Genomic DNA, 22,905 nt, shown 5'->3' on the forward strand with positions numbered 1-22,905 from the left:
TCCCATAATACAATGTACATATCCTTACCGACATGCATAATGTATAGTGTAATGCATACATAAAATGATGCATGCTTTGCATTATGGGATACTGAGGCAATTAATGTGAACTCATTACCTATATATACAAGTGGCCTAGTTGTGGGGATACTTCACATGCAAACTTTGTTTGCTTACACTTGTATACCTGGCTGGCCAAGTGGTTAGCATATCCATTCTCCAGCCAAAAGGCTGTGGGTTCGAATCCTGCCATGGGCATGGATGTTTGTGAATGTCTGTGAAAATACTTATTGTGGTAGTGGGCAGTAGATGTTGTTGGTGTAGTTGCGGTTCGCTGTAGTTGGTGGATTGAGTGTTGGAGACAGTTGTAGAGTAGGTGCCCTCCCTCGATGATCTTTAGACTAGTTTGCTAGTCTAAAGATCATCGAGGATGGTCTTTAGACTATCACGTAATAATTATAATAAAAATAAAAAAAATAATAATAATAATAATCCCCTGAAGGAACACGGCCTTGTCTTGGCGGTGGGACTTGCGTGCTTCAGTGATGTTGAAAGCTATTCTGGCTGTAGCATAGCTGCCAGCAGGGTCACCCTTGTCAGACAGGTCTCAACTGAGGAGCCAGATTAATAGTGTTCCATCCCCTATCTTAATGGTGAAAAGAAAGAAGAGATCCAGACCAGATCAGTCGATATCCGGTCATCAAGGACTGCATCAGATGCAGTCCTTGATGACTGCCCTGATTGCCCAGGAGAGCAATCAGGGCAGGAAGCTGAAAAGCGACTAGAAGAACCAAACGTGAAAAATGGACTGTAGAAGGAAACAGAAAATTTATGAAATGTTTTTACAGATCAACACCAGAAAAACGAGGTTTCAGGAAGCGTGTGCATTTATTTTAGAAACAAAAATCCCAGAATCTGCAATAACAGAACAAAGACTTATGGACCAAAAGAATTTCATTTTCCGTAACAAAATATTTACTGAACTTGAGCTGCAAGAGTTACATAATATACCAACATCCCCAATAACAGCAAATCATTAGGAGGTAGCCATATCAAACTTTGGAATTCAACTTAAACATCAAGCTGACGACATACATCAGAATGTTCTGACAGAAGTGCAATGTAAAATGAAGTCAGGGATATTGGAAGATATAAACTCCATAAATGACCGTATGAGACTACCACCATTAGAAGCTTTACAGCAATCTAAGATTCTCCTCTTAGACGCAAATGCTGTCATTGAAACCATCACAACCAACAGTATAAAAGAAACAAATCAGCTCCTATATAGCAGAGCCTATATCATTTCAGTGAAGCTTAGTTGCCAACCGAAAGAGCAAAAGCCGAAGATGAAACAATCTGCACCATGGAAAATCCGGTTAGAACGAAAAGTCAACAAATTTCGAACTGATCTGAGCAACTTAAAGAGTTTTAAAGAAGGACGGCTGAAAAATAATAACATCAAAAACAAACTGATTATCACATATAATTTGGCCAACAAAACAATTGCTGAAGTTACCGAAGAGCTAAAACGAAGAGTTACAGCGACTTCATAGAAAATTAAAAGATAAGAAGCAAGAAAAAACCAATATGTTCAAAATATGCAATTTCGACTGAACCAACGTCAGTTCTTTCAGTCTGTCCAGAGAAATACAAATGCAAATAATCGATCACCAGGAAAAGAAGAAACACTCGAATTTTTGAAGTCAATCTAGGATAGTCCTATTGAACACAATAAAGACGCCTCATGGATTAATGAAATACAATCAGAAATGAAACAAAAACAAATGCAAAATGCCATTATCACTAAAGAACTGCTGATCAAGCTAAAAAATTAAAAAAACTGTAGTATACCTGGCAAAGACGAACTACATGGATTTTGGTTAAAGCATCTAACTAGTCTGCATGATCGAATGGCAGAACAATTTAATTATTTGTTGCAGTTAGGCTAAGCGGAAGACTGGATGATATCTGGGCGCACTTTTCTCTTCATGAAAGATAAGGATAAGGGTGCAGACCCAAGTAACTATCGTCCAATAACATGCCTACCAACTAAAAGCTTAAGCTGTTCACCGCAATCATAGTAAATTCCATATACCACTACTTATCAGATAATCAGATTTATCCAATTGCACAAAAAAGGCAATTTTCAAAAATCTAGAGGAACAAAAAAACCAGATCCTTATTAATAAAATGATTCTCAGAAACACAAAAAGACGAAAAGAGTAACTTAAACATGGCATGGTAGACTACAAGAAAGCATTCGAATCCCTCCCACACTCCTTGATCCTAAAATCACTAAACATATTTGGAATTAGCAAAAACATATGTTAATTTCTGGCTGCTGCTATGAAATCATGAAAAACAACTTTAATAGTGAATAATGAACGATTTGGAGATATCAGCATTAAACGTGGAATTAGGTGATTCCTTGTCACCATTGTTCTTCAACATTTCTTTGATAACTTTGTCTACGATTCTGAAGAAAACAAAACTTGGATATGAAATTCCTAAATGTAATATTCAAATTTCCCATCTGTTGTATATGGATGACTTGAAATTATATGGAAAATCGGCCCAACAAATAGATTCATTATTGAACACAGTTCGTATTTTCAGTAAGGACATCAAAATGGAATTTGATTTAAATAAATGCGCAATTTTATATCTTAAACGAGGAAAAATTAATGACACTAGCAGTTTTAATTTTGATCAGGAGAAATATATAAAAGCAATTTCAGCTAACGAACACTATAATTACTTAGGAATATTAGAAGCCAATGATATTCTGCACTCGAAAATTAAACAACAGGCAGCATCAAAATACATCAAAAGAGTTAGAAATATTCTGAAACAAAACTAAATGGATTAAACACAGTTAGAGCAACGAATTCTCGGGTTATACGAGTGTTCCGATACAAAGCTCGCATAATAGATTGGACAAAAGAAGACCTAGAAAAACTGGACCGCAAAACTAGAAACTAATGACTATGCATCATGCATTACATCCACGAAGTGATGTTGACCGGTTGTACCTACCGAGGAGAATAGGTGGACGAGGTCTGCTGCAAGTGAGACAGACTGTGGATGAAGAAGAAGAAATTTGTTTAAGAAGTTACATCGACAACAGCTCTGAGCCAATGCTTCAAGCAATTATACAAGAGGGCCTTCTAAAACCAACAGGAAACAAATCAGATTACAAAAATGAACAACAAAATAACCGATATGTGCGTTGGAAAAATAAACCCTTGCATGGCCAATTTCCTCGAGATACTGAGAAAAAAATTGACGTGAACAAGACGTGGCAATGGCTACAATATGGATATATTAAAAAAGAAACAGAAGGATTTATTCTAGCAGCTCAAGAACAGGCATTACAAACTAATGCTATAAAAGCAAAAATTTTGAACTTCAATAATTACTTCAAATGCAGATTATGCGATCAGAAAGATGAGACTGTAGAACATCTAATCAGTGCCTGCAGCAAAATAGCTCAAACTGACTATAAATACCGCCATGATCAAGTGGCCAAAATAGTTCATTGGCATGTATGCAAAAAATATGCCTTTCCTACTTCTGATAACTGGTGGCAGCATAAAATAGAGACGGTATTGGAAAATGAAATAGCAAATGTTCTCTGGGACTTTAGAATACAAACTGATCGGCATTTGGAACACAACAGACCTGACATCACAATTATCGAACATCGACAGGTTTGGATTATTGATATCGCAGTACCCAGTGATAACAACATCAACAACAATGAACCGGAAAAAATTATTAGATATCGAGACCTCGCAATCGAAGTTGGCCGACTGTGGCTTAAACACACCAAAGTCATCCCAATAGTTATCGGTGCACTTGGTGCAACTTCAAAGAAGCTAACCAACTATTTACAGCAATTAAACATCAACGAAGTGACCCCATATGACCTACAAAAAACAGCATTACTTGGAGCAGTCCATATTTTACGACGCTACCTGACGGACTATTCTTAGATTCTTGAGTAGAATCTGAATTGTTCTGTATCACCAGTCAAATTATTGTTTATATGATATCTTGTTTTGACGTGTATCAAAATTATGTGAATAAAATAAATAAATAAATAAATAAATAAATAAATAATAATAATAATAATAATAATAATAATAATTTTAATGTTTTTTTTTTTTTTTTTTTTTTTTTTTTTATTGATCTCTCAAATATTTACATATATGCAGTGGCGGATTAAGGATAGTTGGGGTTCCTAGGCAAATTATATTTGAGGGGGGGGGCACAAAAAATAATAATAATAAAAAATAAAAGTTAGGTGGCAAATAAAAGAAATTTTGTACTTTTGAAGTTTTTGAACCTCTGGATTTTCTGCCTGTTAAAGGGTTAAAGGATGATAAATAATAAAACTTTTTTTTTTTTTTTTTTAATTTTATCAGTTTTTTTTTTTTTTTTACAATTTTACAAAGTTTTTTTTTTTTTTTACTTGCACTACACTCAAATAATGAAAACACGAAAAGTCACACTAAAAAATTATTTTTGAAACAAACACCTCACTCTTACACGATTCAATAACAAATGAAGTTAAGGAGCAACCACAGGAGAAATTTCGGTAGATCAGGCGGTTGCCAAGTGTTTATATATGTGATCAGTGATTTAAATAGTTGTTATGATTTTCTAAAGAAAAGTTTATTTTGTAAAATATTTGCTACTGATGCTGGTAGATCGATTTGATCTACGGGATATTTATATATAGAGGTAAGTGTTCTTCATTCTGTGAAACATTTACTACCTTTGCTGGTAGATCGACTTGATCTACGGGATATTTACATTGGGCTCTAGGTCCCACTTCTCAAACTTTATTTTAATAGAGTTGTTGCCTTCTGTTAATCATGACAAAACCTCTCAATGAAGGCATATTTGAAGAAGTTTACAAAGAATTCCTAAGATTAGGAAAACTTTTGAGCGACAACTGGCCAGGGAAAGTAAAGCTCTTAGATACATTCCCCCCTACAGCAGTCACAGAAGATAGGATGGATGATTCTAATGAAGGAAGTATGTTGACTGAACCAGAATCAAGTCACTCCACGAATACAGAGAATGCTGCATCTCAGGAGAATACTCCGCAGTTTGTGAAAACCAACACAGAATTTCAAACAGTCAAAAAGAAAAGGAAAATCTCCTCTACTGCAGATACACCCAAAACAGTGGAGATAGAACCAGATAATGTAATTAAAGAAAGGGTACCCCCAGTCGTCCTAAGGGCCAAGGAGCACTGGACGTCCGTTGCATCCACACTGAAATCTTCAGATATCACCTTCATTAAAGCCACAAACACAGAAGAAGGGATTCGCATACAACCTAAAACATCATCAGATTACAGAAAAATGACCAAATTTCTAGACGACAACAACTTGCCATATCACACTTTTGCACTCAACAGTGAAAAAAATTTAAAAGTAGTGTTAAGGGGAGTAACTGAAACATTACAAATAGAAGACCTCACTGCAGACCTCCAACTTAAGGGATTTAGCCCAATTAAAGTCAGCCGAATGCGGAGGGCTGATAAAACACCCTATCCTCTAATTCTAGTTCCCCCCACCCCCCCCCCCCCCCACCCCCCCCCCCCCCCACCCCCCCCCCCCCCCACCCCCCCCCCCCCCCACCCCCCCCCCCCCCCACCCCCCCCCCCCCCCACCCCCCCCCCCCCCCACCCCCCCCCCCCCCCACCCCCCCCCCCCCCCACCCCCCCCCCCCCCCACCCCCCCCCCCCCCCACCCCCCCCCCCCCCCACCCCCCCCCCCCCCCACCCCCCCCCCCCCCCACCCCCCCCCCCCCCCACCCCCCCCCCCCCCCACCCCCCCCCCCCCCCACCCCCCCCCCCCCCCACCCCCCCCCCCCCCCACCCCCCCCCCCCCCCACCCCCCCCCCCCCCCACCCCCCCCCCCCCCCACCCCCCCCCCCCCCCACCCCCCCCCCCCCCCACCCCCCCCCCCCCCCACCCCCCCCCCCCCCCACCCCCCCCCCCCCCCACCCCCCCCCCCCCCCACCCCCCCCCCCCCCCACCCCCCCCCCCCCCCACCCCCCCCCCCCATTGAAACAAGTAAAACCATTGTATTCAAAACAAAATACGAGGCTAATCTTCTTGAATGGTAGTCAGTCTCAAGTAGAGTAATGTGGGCAAATATGAGAATGGGGAACTGGACAATGAGACTTATTTGTGCCTATGGTCCCACAGAAAGTTCTACTAAGGTAGAAGTGGAGGACTTTTTTGAGGCTTTAGAAAAAGCAACTGACACAATGAGAAAGGAAAAGTTGGTCCTTGTTGGGAATCTAAATAGCAGAGTAGGAAATGATTGTGAGACATACAAAAATATTTTGGGAAAATTTGGAGAAAAGAGCAAAGCTAATAATAATGGTAAATATCTGTTGGATTTCTGCTCAAGACACGAACTGGTTATTACTAACACCATGTTGCAACATAAAAATGTGCACAAATTCACATGGAGAGAAGAGGCAAGGAATAAGAAAAGTCTCATTGACTGTGTTATTGTTAATAGTGATGTTTTCTCCCTGGTGCAGGACACCAGAGTGTACAGAGGATTTGAAATTGGAAGCGATCACTATTTAGTCTTGAGCAGGATAAAATTGAATTTCATATTGAAAAGAATAACATGTAAGAAAGTTTTAAAGTGAATAAAAGTTGAGCAGCTCTCAGATGTGAACTTTAGACTAAAATACACAAATATTACTGAAGAAAAAATGAAAGAGTTTGAGAACAGGAATCAAACCTTGGAGATTCAGTGGCAAACTCTGAAGAAAACATTGATTGATTCTGCCAGAGAGGCATGTGGTGAAGTTGTCTGCAAGGATAAAAAAATCAGAACTCCCTGGTGGACACAGGAAGTTAAAGAGGCAGTGAAGGAAAAGAAGAAAGCATATCAAAAGTTCCTGTCAAATAAGTCAGCTTGTGCCCTTAGAGAATATAGAGACAAATGCAAGAATGCTAAACACTGTGTAAAACTAGCTAAACAAAAGTCATGGGAGGACTTTGGTAAAAATATAGAAAATAAATATCAAGAAGGTGGCAAAATATTCTGGAGGTTGTTGAAGAAACTAGGAATGGAAGAAAGAATGCTGTAAAAGGAATTAGAGATGATAAAGGTGACATGAAAACAGGAGAAAAAGATATCCTTGAAGTATGGAGTAATTACTTTGAAAAACTGCTAAATGAAACAAGCAGTGATGGCAGCACAGTGGTAAAAAACACTCAACAGGCATACATTCAGGAATACATATTCATACTTGAAGTAGAAAAAGCCATCAAAGGCTTGAAATGTGGAAAGGCAGCAGGAGTAGATGATATTCGACCAGAAATGCTGAAGTATGGTGGTATAAGAGTATTACAGTGGCTGCACTGCATAGTTCATAAAGCCTGGACAGAGGGACGAATTCCCGATGATTGGAGTAGAGCTCTCATAGTACCCATATAAAAAAGGGAAATAAAACTGCATGTGAGAATTACAGAGGTATTTCCCTACTGAGTGTTCCTGGCAAGATCTATGCAAGTATACTTGAGAAACGGTTGAGACGAATTGTAGAAGAAAAGCTTCGTGAAGAACAAGCTTGTTTCAGGTCAAATAGAGGCTGTCGGGATCAGATCTTCACTTTACGACAAATAGTCGAGAAGGCATAGGAATATAACAAAGATCTGTATTTAAGTTTTGTCGATTTGGAAAAGGCATATGACAAGGTGCCAAGAGAGAAGCTATTCAATACGCTGCAGTTATATGGTGTCAATGGGACATTATATCAAGCAATACTTAGTCGTTATTTGAGTTGTAAGTCAGCAGTTAGAATTGAAGGAAGTACAGGAAGATGGTTTAATGTTAAATATGGTGTGAGACAAGGATGTACATTATCCCCTCTGTTATTTATTATCTATATGGATCACATTATGAAGGAAAGTGATATTAAACATGATATCAAAATTGGAGATGTTAATGTCAGCTCTTTGCTTTATGCAGATGATGTTATACTTCTAAATAAATCTGCTACAAGTCTACAAGATTCTCTGACTAAATTGAATAGCTGTTGTAATAGATATGGTATGAAGGTCAGCAATAAAAAGACAAAGACAATGAAAATAGGCAGAATCATTGAAAATGTCAACTGTGTTGTGAATGGAGAACCTGTGGAACAAGTAAAACATTTCTGCTATTTAGGCACAATTTTTACTGAAGATGGTAAATTAGATATAGAAACAGACAACAGAATCAGCAAAGCTGGTATGGTGGGAAGTCAATTGAATAAATTCATATGGAATAAGAGAGAAATTAGTCGGAACATTAAATTAGCTGTATACAAGACAGTGTTCAAACCAGTTTTAACTGATGGATCTGAGAGCTGGGTCAGAAGTAAAACACTTGACTAAAGACAAGAGACCACGGATATGAGAGTCCTGAGAAAGATTATAGGTGTGAACAGATGGCATCAATGGCAATATCAAATTAAAAACGAGGATATTAGGAAAGAACTTGACATTGTCAGCATCCATGAATGCATTAGCAGAGCTAATCTCAGGTGGTATGGTCACTTAAACAGAATGGGCGAGGAAAGATTAGCAAAACAAGTGTTCTCTGCTAGGTTGGCAGGAAAACAACCCAGAGGAAGACCGAGATATAGATGGATTGATACGGTTCAGTCTGCCTTAGACGATAGAAATATAAGATCTGATAATGTTGGAGTCTTGACAAGTAACAGACTGATTTGGAGGAAAATTGTAGATAGGAAATTAATAATGATGTAATTTTTTTCATGTAGTACTATCATATCCTGTACACCCCTTAAGGGTACATGGCAAGAATTTGATGATGATGTAAAATTCCATCTTATAGGGCAGTCATGCAGGTCTGCCCCTCTGTCCCTACTTGTTCAACCTGTTCCTTCGAAAGGTGGTTGGAGAATTGCTTGGGAGTAACTGTCAATAGAAGAACCATCACTTACTCATTTAAAATATGTAGATGATATTGTTCTGATAAGAGACCTAAAGTCAATGATTTCTAATCTAAATCTAACCATGAACAAATACAATTTGGAAATGAATCTCGTTAAAATAAAAATTATGTCATTGTTACAAGAAATAATAAAAAATATAACAAGTGGACAGTTTCAATTATCTAGGATCATTGATTACTGAAGATCCAAGTCATATGAAAACTATCAAGGTGCAATCTTTGAAGGCTTTGAATTAAAGTGCTCAAGAAGAATAAACTCAAAATGGACTGGGAAAAAAAAATAAAAATAAAACAAGGGGATAGTTGGGTTACACTGATTATGTCCTAAATAAGCTACACAAAAGACAGTTACAGTGGTTTAGTTATATAGTCAGAATGTATCAAAAAAGACTGCTTTATATCCTTCTTTATGACAGGGTTGGGGGACAACCAAGGCAGGAGGAAGACTAAGAAGAAAATGGTATGTATTGAAAATCCAGTTGGCTTGCCCTCATTCCAGTAGATGGCAATACTGGGAGAGTTGGAGAGGACCGAAACTAGTGGAGAAAAAGAATCCATTGAACACTCAACCCTTCCTGAATAGCTGAGAATGATGATTTTTTTTTTTTTTACCTTTGCAATATGTTATCTAAACTTTAATTTCTGTTGACAGTTGCTTCCAAATCCTTGCTCTCATCAATTTCCTGTAATTCATTTTCATGTATTATATTCATCAGTGTAGTATACAAGATCCAGTCTCTTCATTCTAAAGTGCATGGCCATTGCACTTATCCATGTTGAACTGGCAGCTGCTATCCTTTGGATAGCAGCTGCCAGTCATTACAGGAGCTGTACATCATTTTCATTGACTAGCATGCTTCCTAGATGTGCGATTGGTGTACAAATTAAACAGCAGTAGGTGAAATACTGAGCTCTGTGATATGCTTCTAGTTACCTGCCTTTTGGATTTAATTCCTTCATATACTACTCATTGATAACTGTTGATTAGCCACTCTCTTATCTAAATAGCTAGTTTCATAACCATCCCCATTTGTTGAAGTTTATGTAATGGAGTTTCATATGGTGTCATGTCAAATTCCTTTGGAAATTTCATCAGTATCACTGTGTAGTCATTTCCTTTATCTAATTATGGAAATGGAACAAGTTACTAAGGAAAGACCTTTCTCATCACAGAAAGTGCTCTTGCAGAGCACTTTCATACTCATGTCCAGTCATTCCTGAATTCTGTCTTTTACTAACTTCAATACCATAACATTACATCATTTTGGTTGATGAAAAATTTCATCAACCGAAATCCTGTATGACCCTTTCAGAAGTTTGTAATTCTCAATCATATCGTCTCCTGTTTGCTAGTTTCTGCAGTCTACAAATTCTCAGTCTGTCTTCACAATCAGTATCCCACAATCTTGATATCATTTTTAACACTCTCCTTTGGACTCTCTCCACTGTATCAGAATTACAACAGAAACTAGGAGACGAGACCTGCATACAATAGTCCAAGTAAGGTCTTATCAAGGTCATGTAAAAAAGCAAAATGACATCCTTATCTTTATATGTGAAAGTTTGTTTTACCATTGCAATTATCTTTAGACTTGTATTTGCAGTCTTTACTACATGACCCCAACTTGAACTTGCTATTTACTAACACTCCATGATCCCTAGTTCGATTAGTTTCTTAGTGGTGGCGTGGTTGACTGAGTAGTTAGCATATCCGCTCTCCAGCCAAAAGGCTGTGGGCTCGAATCCTGTCGTGGGCATGGATGTTTGTGTTTGTCTGTTCAAATATTAATGGTGGTGGACGGTAGATGCCGTTAGTTTAGATTATGATGGTATTTGTGATTCATTGTAATTGGTGGATTGGGGGGTGAAGACAGAGAATTGTAGGGTAGGTGCCCTCCCTCACCCTACAACTTGGAGGTGTCGCAATGATAATTCCACCAGTGTAATATGACATTGGATATCTAATCATGCCAAAGTACATGACTTTGCATTCACTGACATTGAACTGACATCCATTTTCTCATTCTCACAATTCCAGCCTATTCAAATCATTCTATAAGTATTGCATACCAGCAGCATTCCTGATTACCCTAATCTTTGCATCATCAGCAAATTATTATATGTGGTCTGTCAAATTATTCCCAACATCATTAATGTAAACATTGAATAACAGTGGACCAAGGACTGATTCTTGTAGTACTCCACTTAGATCTTGCAGACACATCCCCTGTATACCACTTTTTGATATCTGTCAGTTAGCTATCTTCTTATCCATGCTAATATTTTATAATCTAAACTCATGTTCTCCAACTTATGCAACAGTCTTTGCTGTATACTGTCAAAAGCCTTAGCAAAATCCAAAAGTATCATGGTGTTTCCATTCCACTTGTCCAGTTCAATGGTAACATTATTATAGAATGTGAGCAAGTTGCTAAAAATGACATTCCCTTAGTAAATCCATGCTGTTCATCGCAAAATAGAGATTCACTGTCAACCCATTTTTTAATGTCAGCCCTAAGCATTTTTTCAAAATTTTCACCACAACTCCAGATACTGATTGGTCGATAGTTGGTTATATCCGTCTTTTCACCTCCCTTGCTCAATGGGATTACCACACATTCTATCCATTCCTGGGGAATCTTTCCTCTTCTCAGACTCAAATCAAATTGTATAACCTGGTCAAAGAAATATCTAGTTCTGCCGAATACTATTTAGCACCTGTGCTTATATCTGATCAGTTCCTATTGATCAGTTCTTATTCAGGTTATGCAGTAGCTCTAACACCTCCTCTTCATACATCTGAGTTTTTTCATTCAGTAAAGAGGTGACAGTGAAATCAATGTTTTATCCACCAGGTTGATAGCTTTTAGCAAAATGGGCACTCAATAGTTGAACACCTTCTTCTGCATCTTCACTGTCTGCATTCAGAAGAGTTATTCTTTCATATTCATTCTTTCTTTTATGTAGTGTGTTTGAAAAGTTTGGTAAATTTACAATAGACGGTGACACAATTCGTTCATTCATTCATACCAGTATCTGCACATATCATCTGTTTCATGACCCCTGGCAAAATTTTAGCCACTTGCAATGTGTAGTTCTCGTTTGGCAAGCATTTAAAATGTCCATGTTCACATTTTTTATAAAAATTGGTAAAAACGAGTTTCATGCAGTGATAAAATACTTTTCTTTGAAGAAGTGGACGGCTGTGCAGATCAAAGCCGAGTTAGATGCAGTTCATAGGGACTCTGCACCAGCATTAAAGACTATTTATTTTGTTAAATAATAAATTTAGTTTAATCCTTTATCCAAGTGTCAGCAAACAGAGTTTGCGCCTGAAGTATCTTCAGGACTGAGGCAACTCGTGGTAAAGGTGGATCAAGCTCTCATCACTCCTTGCGGACATGTATAATGCTATGCATTAAGGGAAGGGCCCCGATAAAAGGAAAAAAACTTCCAACAACTATTTACTTTGATAAATGAGTTTAAACGTGGTTGTAAGTCCATCAAAGATGACGCGTGCTCCTGACGCCTGACTGAGGTCACTACGAAGGAAATGATTGACAAAATCCATGGTATCATTATGAAAGACCACCAAGTGAAAGTGCTTGAGATTTCTGAGATTGTAGGCATCTTGACTGAACAGGTGTATAATATCTTGCACGAAAAATTGCACATGAAAAAGCTGTTTGCAATGGGTTCCACGATTGTTGACTGTCGATCAAAAATACATGCGAAAAGACATTTCAATGCAGTGTTTGGCGATGTTTAATCACAATTCGCAGGATTTTTTGCATAGATTCGTGACCATAGATGAAACTTTGATCCACCACCACACCTAAGTTCAAGCAGCAGTCAAAATAGTGGACAGCGCCCGGTGAAAGAGTACTGAAAAAAGCAAAGACCTTTTTGTCAGCTGGGAAGGTGATGACCACTGTATTTTGGGATTCCCAAGGAATTATCATGATAGACTATTTGGAAAAAGGGTAAGACAATAACAGGAGTCTATTATGTGTCATTGTTGAACTGTTTAAAAGAACTGAAGAAAAAATGGCCAAGATTGGCACACAAAAAAGTGCTCTTTCACAAGAAAATGCACTGTCCAACAGGCCATCGCAATAGCAAAATTGCATGAATTGAGGTTCGAATTGGTTCCACATCCACCGTATTCTCTGGACTTGTCCCCATGTGACTTCTTGTTCCCAAATTTGAAAATTTGACTCAGTGGGAAAAAATTTTCTTTGAACAAGGATGTCATCAAGGCTGTCAATTTGACAAATCCTACTTTTGAGATGGGATAAAAAAAATTGGAAAACACGCTGGACCAAATGTGTAGACTTCGTTGGAAACTATGTTGAGAAATAAAGGTGATTTTTTCCAAAAAAATGTGTTTAACATATTTTTTTACCAAGCTTTTCAAACAACCCTCATACTTGCAGCATATCGATAGAATTCTTGTGTGTTGTCTTTAGCTTGCAGAGCCAGTTTCTTTTCATACTCAGACTTAGCTTTCCTTACAACTGTTGTGACTCTTCTGGCCTGCTGCTTATAATTTTCATAATTGACATCATGCTTATGCACATGGTATTCCTTCCACATTATTCTTTTCTTATGATTCTCTTGCTTGATAAGATCACACATCCATATCAGTCCTATCCTATTTATTCTTTGAACTCTCAGGATGCATTCTCATACCTCTTCGTTTAAGAATTTTTAAATGCTTCCCATGCACTCTCAATATCCTTCTCATCCAGCAACCAATACCATGCTGCTGAATCCAGCATACTACTCAGTTTTTCATGATTTCTTGTTTAGTTCAGCATGTAACCTTTTCTGAATGGAACGTTCATGAACTTAGCCACTTCCTAAGTGAGGAGCATGATCATTGTCACCAACCAGAGGCAGAATAGTTAACATCTTTAATGGAAACACTGTCTGATACTATAATCAAATCTAACACTCTTTGACTTCAAGTTCCTTCTGTCCCAATGCAGCTTGAGGTACTTGTCTCACAATAGTTCAATAAATTTAGTTTCATTTTATCACCCATGAGATTTTACTGCTACCCATCCAATATTTGGATATTGATTTAAATATTTAAATCTCTATTTGGTAATGCATTTCTTCATCACTAGCAACCAATCCATTAGGTCTGTAACAACACCCCACTATGTAATTGATCTTGTTAGTTTGCACCTCACATCGGATGGCTTCAAATTGACTGTTGCTAGTACTACAACCATAGATCTTAATACTAGCTAGATTCAAGTCATCCGATATCATTAGCAGCATGCCCCCCACTCTCCTATCTTGTCTATTCTTTCTAAAAATACTGTACCCTTTACACTCAATACCATTTAGTAGGTCTGATTCTAATAGCCAGATCTCACTAATGCCTACAATATGAGGTCCCAACATATAGACCAAGGCAACAAATTCTATCCCTTTGTTTCTAATACGCTTAGCATTCATGTATATAAATTCATGTATATAGACATAATAATCTACCTGCATGTTCTTTTGTATACTCTTGTCTGCAGTCTGCATGACAAAGTTGGACAACTTATTGATCTCTATTCTTCTCTAGTTCCTTATACATGTAGACATCTTTGCACATGTTCTACAGGTCTGAACCAGATTAACACAAAGTCAAAATCGTTCTCTCCTCATATTCATTTCCATGATAATGCCCATTCCCATCATTAGCATAATTATATAACATTGTTGCTCTTACATTCATTTCTGAATCATTCCTGTCATTATAATAGTTTCCTTCACTCTCTGTGTTATGTCTCATACCAGTTATTAGTTTTTTTTAAGTATCCTGATACCAAGAGCATTCAGGTGTAGACCATCCCTCTTATACAAATCCAATCTTCCCTCAAACTCGCTCCACACATCCAAAAACTCTCATCCATTCTTTCTACATAGCCTATTTATCAAATCATTTGCCAGCATAGTTCATCTTCTTAATTCATTTTTATCATATCGAGGTAATATACTTACTATTTTCACTTTCTCACTCTTCACTCTTGTCTCTTCAGACAACCCTTTCATGGCTAGACTAGGCATGCGCATACACACTATTATTATTGTTATTATTATATAATAAAAACAAAAGTTGTAAATTTGTATACCATTTTATTTGTAAATTGTATATTAAAATAAACACTAATATCATTACAATTATTTTCAGGAAGGTGAAACAGGGAGTGCTAATACCCCACACGATGACAAGCAGCTCATATTGGTAAAACTGGATTTGTCCTATTGGTTTATTGTTGTTTGTCAATTAATAGTACTTGTTTTTAATAACACAGTTTATTGATGGTGTACTATAAAATTTCTATAGAACTAATGAAGTCAAGTTGAGGTTTTTAAAACAACCTTTAATGAAAGATTGTTACAAGGAAATGTGTGTTTTACTTTTACCACTGCTGGGAGGTATTGATTTTTGTAATGCTGATATGATAAAATTTTATGGGTTTTTAATTAGATGTTTATAGGAAATAAATTCAAATTGCATATGAAGGATTGTGTGTTTTCAGACTTTCTACAAAAATAACATGAAAAAAAAAGTCATCTGTTTATTTTTCATATAGGGTAACAGCACATGAACTATAAATGCTATTGAAGATATTTTTAAAGTTAGTATGGTATTTTGGTTATTGTTGGTTATTTTTTAAAAACAGAAAAAATTATGAGGGATATATTTGTTAATTATTTTAATTTATATATAAGCATGCAAGAATTACATTTTGTATTGAGAAAACTTTTTTCTCTTAAACAAAACCTCTGTTGCATTATGTTATTTAAAACATCTAATGAAAAAATTTTATTTATGGAGTAAAGAAACTTCATTTTTTTTATGGCTTTGTCTGAATTTTCCAGGTAGGAAATAGGCAAGCAGTCACTTTTGGAATTTTCTGAAGACATTTCTGTTTGGTGAAATATGGATATATCATTCTATTTCAGTTTCCTTTCTGATATTAAAAAAACATTTCTCAGCATAGAAGATTCATAAAAACAAAACACTGCTGCATTTCACTCTTCATGGTGAAGAAAACTGATTAGGCGAAGATTGATCTCTCATATCTGTCTTGTCCTAATCAGATTTTGGAAATTTCGAAACTTTGGAAAAAGCTTACTTTAAGGGATACTTGATCTAAAAAAAGGGGAGGGGGCAGTTAAGAAAATGGAGACACAGAAGTAGTAAAGGCAGTATACAATTTGTGGAAATTTGAAAGTTAGTTAGAAAAAGAAATTAAAAATGACATCAGAAAATATAATAAATATAATTTAAGAACAGTTCAGTACATAATAGAAATCACGTGTCCTTAAAGTAAGTTTTTGAAGTTTCCAAAAATTGAAAATCTCTGAAAATGATCAAACAAGGGTAACATGAAATGAAAAAAATGGATTCTAAAATTGAAAAATAAGCAAGGAATAGTACCATACAATAGAGGAGAGATAATTAAAATATATTATGGACACCCCTCGAGTCAGCAAAGAATAATAAAAGTCCTGAAGAAGAAGAAGACATCATATTCGCAGAACACAAAATAAGGAAGTTCACAGCTTCATAAGGTAATGTGAGAGATGAAGGGAGAGTGGCAGTGCAAGAGGAACTGGTAAATGGGGGAGAGCCTAGGTGGACAGGGAGATATAGGAAGAGGTGTTTGAAGTAGTAGTGAATGTATTTTGGGGGATGATCAGCAAAGGAATGGAATAGATAGGGATGCAAGAGGGAGTAATTGTGACTGAGCAGACATATATGGTAAGCATAAATAAAGGTAATTGGGCAAGGGAAGGTTTGGTGGAGAAATAACAATCAACAAGTTGGCTTGGGCAGAACTGGTTATAGACCTAAAAGTGAACTGCTGTGTTTATTTACAAATGCCAGGAATATCAGAAATAAGATGAAATTGTTTTATTGATTGAGTTTGTTCACCTTATCATTGGAATAAGTGAAACATGGTTGAATGACGATATTCTAACAGGAATAGAAATGGATGGGTATTGTTATTTTTGAGACAGAAAGGAGAAGGAAGGAGGAAATGCTGTTGTTGATAGCAGGGGAATTATGTCCACATAACATGGACATGAAAGAGGAAAATAGTGGCAATGGGTTTGAGGCAGTGTGCTATAAGATGGAGGTTGACAGTAAGACATATTTAGTTGGATGTTGGTATAGGGCAGGGAAATGTGGAGAGTGGTGATGAAGAAATGTATAAGCAAGTTGGATTAGTGAACAAATAAAAGGTGATTATTATGGGTTATTTTAATTATGGTGTATAAATTGGAATGAAGAGATAGCATTTCGTAATAAGGAAAATGAATTTCTTGATTTCTTGAGAGACAATTATCTAACTAAGACAGCATGGAGAGTTTTCAATCTGATCATTTCATCAGAGGATGTAATTGTGACTGTGGTTTTGCACTTCCCTCCAGTTGATAAGATGATCATGAAGTGATCACATGAGTTGTGGCTAGCCATATGAAGACTTCTGTGACGAAAGGATATATGTGGAGTTCAAGGCTGGGGAATGAGAAGTTGAGCATTAAGGAAATAAATGCTGCCTGGCAACTGACAAAGAAATACATACCATTAATATGTTATGTATTTCTTTCAAGTCAATTATGAATGTATTCTGAAGGTCACAAGGCTGAATAAGGTAGGTGTAAAATCAATGAATGTGGGGATTAAGCATGAAATCTGGAAAAAGATGGCACTTTGGAGGCAGCACAAGATGAATAATAGTAATAATCAGTTGCAGTTAGTACAACAGAAGTGTAGTATGAGCAGAAATTAGCAAATCGAACCTAGAAAAATGAGAGTTTTTTAGATATGTTTCGAGTAGAAGGAAGAATCGTTATGGTAAGATGATGTTAATGAATGAAAATGGTAGAACAGTAACTGCTGCAGAAGACATTGAAGTATTCAGTGATCATTTTATAAGTGTTTTCATCCTCATCAGAGTGAAGTCATGAGAAACTCAAGTGTAGAGAACATAGGAGAGGATGGCTTAATTGTGAGTGAGCAGGAGGTGTATAAGGAAATAAATATAATTGATATCAATAATGCAATAGGATTTGATGACATATTACCCTGTCTTAAGGGAATGCTCCATAGAATTGGCAGTATCGTTGTCATGCCTGTTTAATGTTCAATGCACAGGTTCCAAGAGAGTGAATAGAAGGTGAAATTGTTCCACTTCATAAAGGTGGTGATAAGACTGTGGCTTTAAATTATAGGCTAATCTGTATATCCAGAGTTGTGGTGAAAATACTAGAGAGAGAGAGAGAGAGAGAGAGAGAGAGAGATTGGTGAGAATTAGGATACAGAAATGCTTTGATAACAGCAGTATTGTGGTTATCAGCATGGATTTGCTAAAGAGAGATCATGTTTTACTAACTTATATACTATAACGACCTCTAGATACAAATTGCGATGCTTTTCTTTTCAAATGAACTAAAGCCTGTTTTACATTATAATTTTTTTTAACTTTTTTATGCACGTTTAGCTGAGCATGTGCTGAATCATCTCTAGTGTAACGATTGTTACTATATCGTATTTATCTGAAATACAATGAACTCTGTACGTATTTAGTTTTTTGTGTATCTATTTCGGTATTTGTGTAAACAAACAATACACTTCATGAAGATTTTTTTAGGTTTGTATTTATTATGTGTACTGTTGGATCGTACATCCTGGCTCTGAATCCGCCATCTTGTTAGAACGTAGTTCTTATTTAAATTATCTGTTTTTTTATTATCTTAATTAATTGTTGGTTGATTACTAATCCAAATATAGAAAAATTTATGTTATCCTGTGCCACCCTATATTCAGATTAGTCTATATAATATAGTGGAATCAACCATCAACTAACTTCAGCAATCTCACTTTTCTACAGGCGAGTTTAAAATTAATATTTAAGGCTTCCGCAAGGTCCAATAAACTTTATGAATGGTGCAATGAAGAAAAATCAGGCAAACACCAAATTGGAATCAATAAAACAAAACATTTAATGCAGGGTTACATAACATGTACATTACATATAACTTTGAAAACAAGATAATGCAAATCAACTTAGTTCAAATACTCATAACAAATATAAAACATTAGGCATCTGACATCCAGCTGTCAATTTTACATTCTTCCGATTAATTAAAAATGGTTCACACAGTTCAATGTTCACACAGTTCATTACAGAATCTTACAGTAAATATTCTTAAAGTAGAATTCTCTAATTCTCTCTTAGTCAACAAACACTTAATTCAATTATGAGACAGTTATCACTTCAAGTGAGAAACACTTTAAAGCTCCATACTTCGGCTAAATTTTAGTAGAACGCCACAGGTAATGTTAAGATATATCGGGTGGAGCTAACTCTTATTTCTTCACGCTGAAATATAAAAAAATGGACTGCTCTTACCGGGTTACATCCTTTGCACATTTGATTCACTATAGGCACACTTAAAACTGAAGTTAACTATCACTTTTAAGTAACACTATTCAAAAGGAATCTTCACTATATAACTGAAATATTAAACATAGAGCTTCACAAGTCTTGACGCACTCGTTTTAGGTAATCTACTTATTCCTTATTTTCTTCTATGCATTAATTTCAGCTTTGCACTATTCTTCCTCAAAACAATTGGAATTCAACATAATTTTAGAATTCCGTAGAAATATTCCTAATTGCCTATTAATTTCCCGGTCCCTTCTTAATTTATTTATGGCATTTCCAAATTCCGTTTACTGCCACCCATTACTTCACTCCATGCTGTCCTGAATGCTTCTCCTGTTTTCCTTCATTCTCCCATTTAAATACGTTCATTCTTCCTGCCAAAATCTGGTTCTAGCTCGTTCAGCTTATATCAACTTCTTCTCCCTTCGAATACCGTAGCTCACGCTCCACGTACGCGCTATCTAAAATTAACTCTGTTTCCTTGACAACAGCCAATCAAATCCAATCAGAAGAATTACATAAAATTACTTTCTCTTTCAGTAATGATAAATAAAAAAAAAACATCATAGTTCACATAGGGTACATTAAATATATATGTACAGTTTCTTACAATATTATTATAGGAATAAATTGAATGACATTTTTATACAGAGTCTTTTTTATTACTATTACATTACTTAAGATTATATTATTAAATAGTAATAAACAAAATTCCAGGCAGTTATATGAATGACACACTATAAGCAAGAGATAAACAATAAATAATATTTACAAGTCTTGCCTTTGACATGGAGGATTATGTTGGATTCTGAAAGAAGTATTAATAATTTTCATTTCTCTTCATTTAGAATCCAACAGTACTGTATGTGTTTCTTTTTATAAGTGACGTGTTTTTATTGCAGCTTCATGTTTATTTTCTAAATAAACTACCAGATAAGTATCATTTCACTGATCAGTATATTATTTTCAACGTGGAGCCAAAGAAAACCAAGAAAGAAGAGAAGAAGAAAATCACAATAGAAATTAAGAAAGAGATTGTGGAAAAATACAAGAAAGGAGTTAGGCAAAGTGATCTGTGCAAGCAGTATGACTTGTCCAAATCCACCATAGCTACAATTGTCAAGAAAATAGATTTTTATAAGGAACTGGATGTGACTAAAGGAGTATCTATCATGTCATCTTGTAGAAATAAAGTTATGGAAGAAATGGAAACTTTACTACTCTTCTGGATTAATGCAACTGAAAGGAAGATAGTGTATCTCAAAACATGATCTGTTTACAAGCTCAAACTATTTACAAAGATCTTTTCAGAACTTGCCATCCACTAGCAGTAGCAAAGACATCGGTGAAGAGTTTAAAGCTAGTAAAGGATGGTTTGAGAAATTCAAGAATAGAACTGGTATCCATGGTGTTGTTAGACATGGAGAAGGTGCTAGTGCTGACAAATAAGCTGCTGAAAGGTTCATAAAGGAATTTCAGACACTGATGGAATCAGAAGGTTACAGACCAGAACAAGTTTTCAACTGCGATGAAACTGGGCTTTTCTGGAAGAAAATGCTTAAGAGAATGTTCATCACTAAGGAGGAATGGCATTGCCAGGACACAAGCCAATGAAAGACAGACTAAGATGTCGAAAGTTTATTTTTCACTTGGTTAGAGTATAATAAAATTAGTTTAATCCTTTTTCCAAGTGTGAGCACACAAAGTTTGCGCCTGAAAGTATCTTCAGGGCCCTGGTGTTGTACCACCTTACCCCAGTCCTGAAGATACTTTCTTTCAGGTGCAAACTTTGTTTGCTCACACTTGGAAAAAGGATTAAACTAATTTTATTAAAGACAGACTAACTTTGCTTTTTTGTGCCAATGCCAGTGGTGACCTGAAGATAAAACCTCTGATGGTTTACCACTCTGAAAATCCTCGAGTTCTTTAAAAAGCAGAAAGTTAACAGGCACAAACTCACCGTTATGTGGAGAGGTAACAGCAGATCCTGGGTAACCAGGCAATTCTTCTGTGAGTGGATGACAGAGGTCTTTGCTCCCACAGTGAAATGGTATCTACAAGAAAAGGGTCTGCCTGAGAAAGTTCTTCTTATAATTGACAATGCTCCAGCACATCCACCACAGTTGGAAGAAGATTTGGATGAAGAGTTTAATTTCATCAAAATTAAGTTCTTGTCTCCTAATACCACACCACTCCTACAACCAATGGATCAGTATGTTATTTCCAACTTCAAAAGCTTTATGCCAAAGCTCTTTTCCAAAGATGTTTCGAAGTTATCACCGACACAGAATTAACCCTCAGGGAATTCTGGAAGAATGACTTCAATGTTCTTCATTGTTTGCTTCTTATTAGGCATGGGAAGATTTTTCTGTGAGAACTCTAAAATCAACCTGGCAAAAGTTATGGCCCGACTGTGTCCGAGGAACTGCATTGGAAGGACCTGAAAGTGAAATTGACATTGTAGATATAGTTGTCTCCCTGGGCAAGACCATGCATTTGAAAGTTGATGAAGCAGACGTAGAGGAGCACAATGTTGAGCTGACCACTGAAGAGCTACAGGAGTTAAGAAAAGAGCACGAAAAAGAAAGGGATGAGGAGGAAAAGCAAATGTCTTTAGAGGACAAAGAAGACAGCAACAAAAAGGGAGCAATTCCAACAAGTGACATAAAAAAATCTTGCAGCACTGGGGCGAATTGCAAGAATTCATTAACAAGTGGCATCCAAATCAAGGTGTTGTTTCTAGAGCCATCAGTATCTTCGATGACAGTGTCATTAATCACTTTAGAAGGGTGTTAAGGAAACAACAGATTCAGTCAATGTTGGATAGGTTTTTTAAACCTCCCTCACCTAAGAGACAAAAAGAAGCAACTGATGACAACAAATTGAAAATTTCTGAACCACAAAACCAGCCAAAAGAAAATTGATTTTTTTTACAATTTAATGGAAGATGATTTTCATACTAATCATGTAAAACCAAAGATTTCATAAATAAAAATTAATATGCAATGGTATACAAAATGCATGTTATAGTGTAAAAATGCTTCTTCTCACTCATTCTCCATTTCTTTGCATTTTCTTCATTTAGTTGACAATAGTTTTTTAATTTTTGAATCTGGGAACGGATTAATTGATTTCCCATGAGATATAATGGAAAATTGGGTTTCAAGATACAAACTGCAGTCAGAAACAAATTAAATTTGTAAGTGTAAATCTATACGAGAGTCTGAAAAGTTCTCAGCCTCGGCTATAGATGGCAACACTATTGGCAAAATTTTTTTTTCCAAGTTGGTACATCTGTCTTAAGACTCCATGTGTTGCAAGTCATTCTCTCAGGTAGTTTGTTTTATGCAGCTGTCTGAAGCAAAAGTGTTGTCTTATCCCTTGAAATGGATGAAATTGAGTTTCGTGTGGTTATAAAATTCTTTGTA

General features: G+C 36.5%; 1 protein-coding gene across 1 annotated transcript in view; it reads left to right on the forward strand.

Moving 5' to 3' along the window:
- The window catches only part of LOC150109763 (putative sodium-coupled neutral amino acid transporter 11), a 459,145-nt gene that overhangs the window by 104,052 nt on the left and 332,188 nt on the right, over nucleotides 1–22,905 (forward strand). Inside the window, exon 2 of the mRNA XM_090396214.1 lies at nucleotides 15,202–15,255. Coding sequence (XP_090252340.1) covers nucleotides 15,202–15,255 — 54 coding nt within the window. The remainder of the gene's footprint in view (nucleotides 1–15,201; nucleotides 15,256–22,905) is intronic.

This window comes from Typopeltis vanoorti, chromosome 1 (assembly GCF_054136105.1).
Source record: "Typopeltis vanoorti isolate ZY-2024b chromosome 1, IOZ_Tvanoo_1.0, whole genome shotgun sequence".
Lineage (NCBI taxonomy): Eukaryota > Metazoa > Arthropoda > Arachnida > Uropygi > Thelyphonidae > Typopeltis > Typopeltis vanoorti.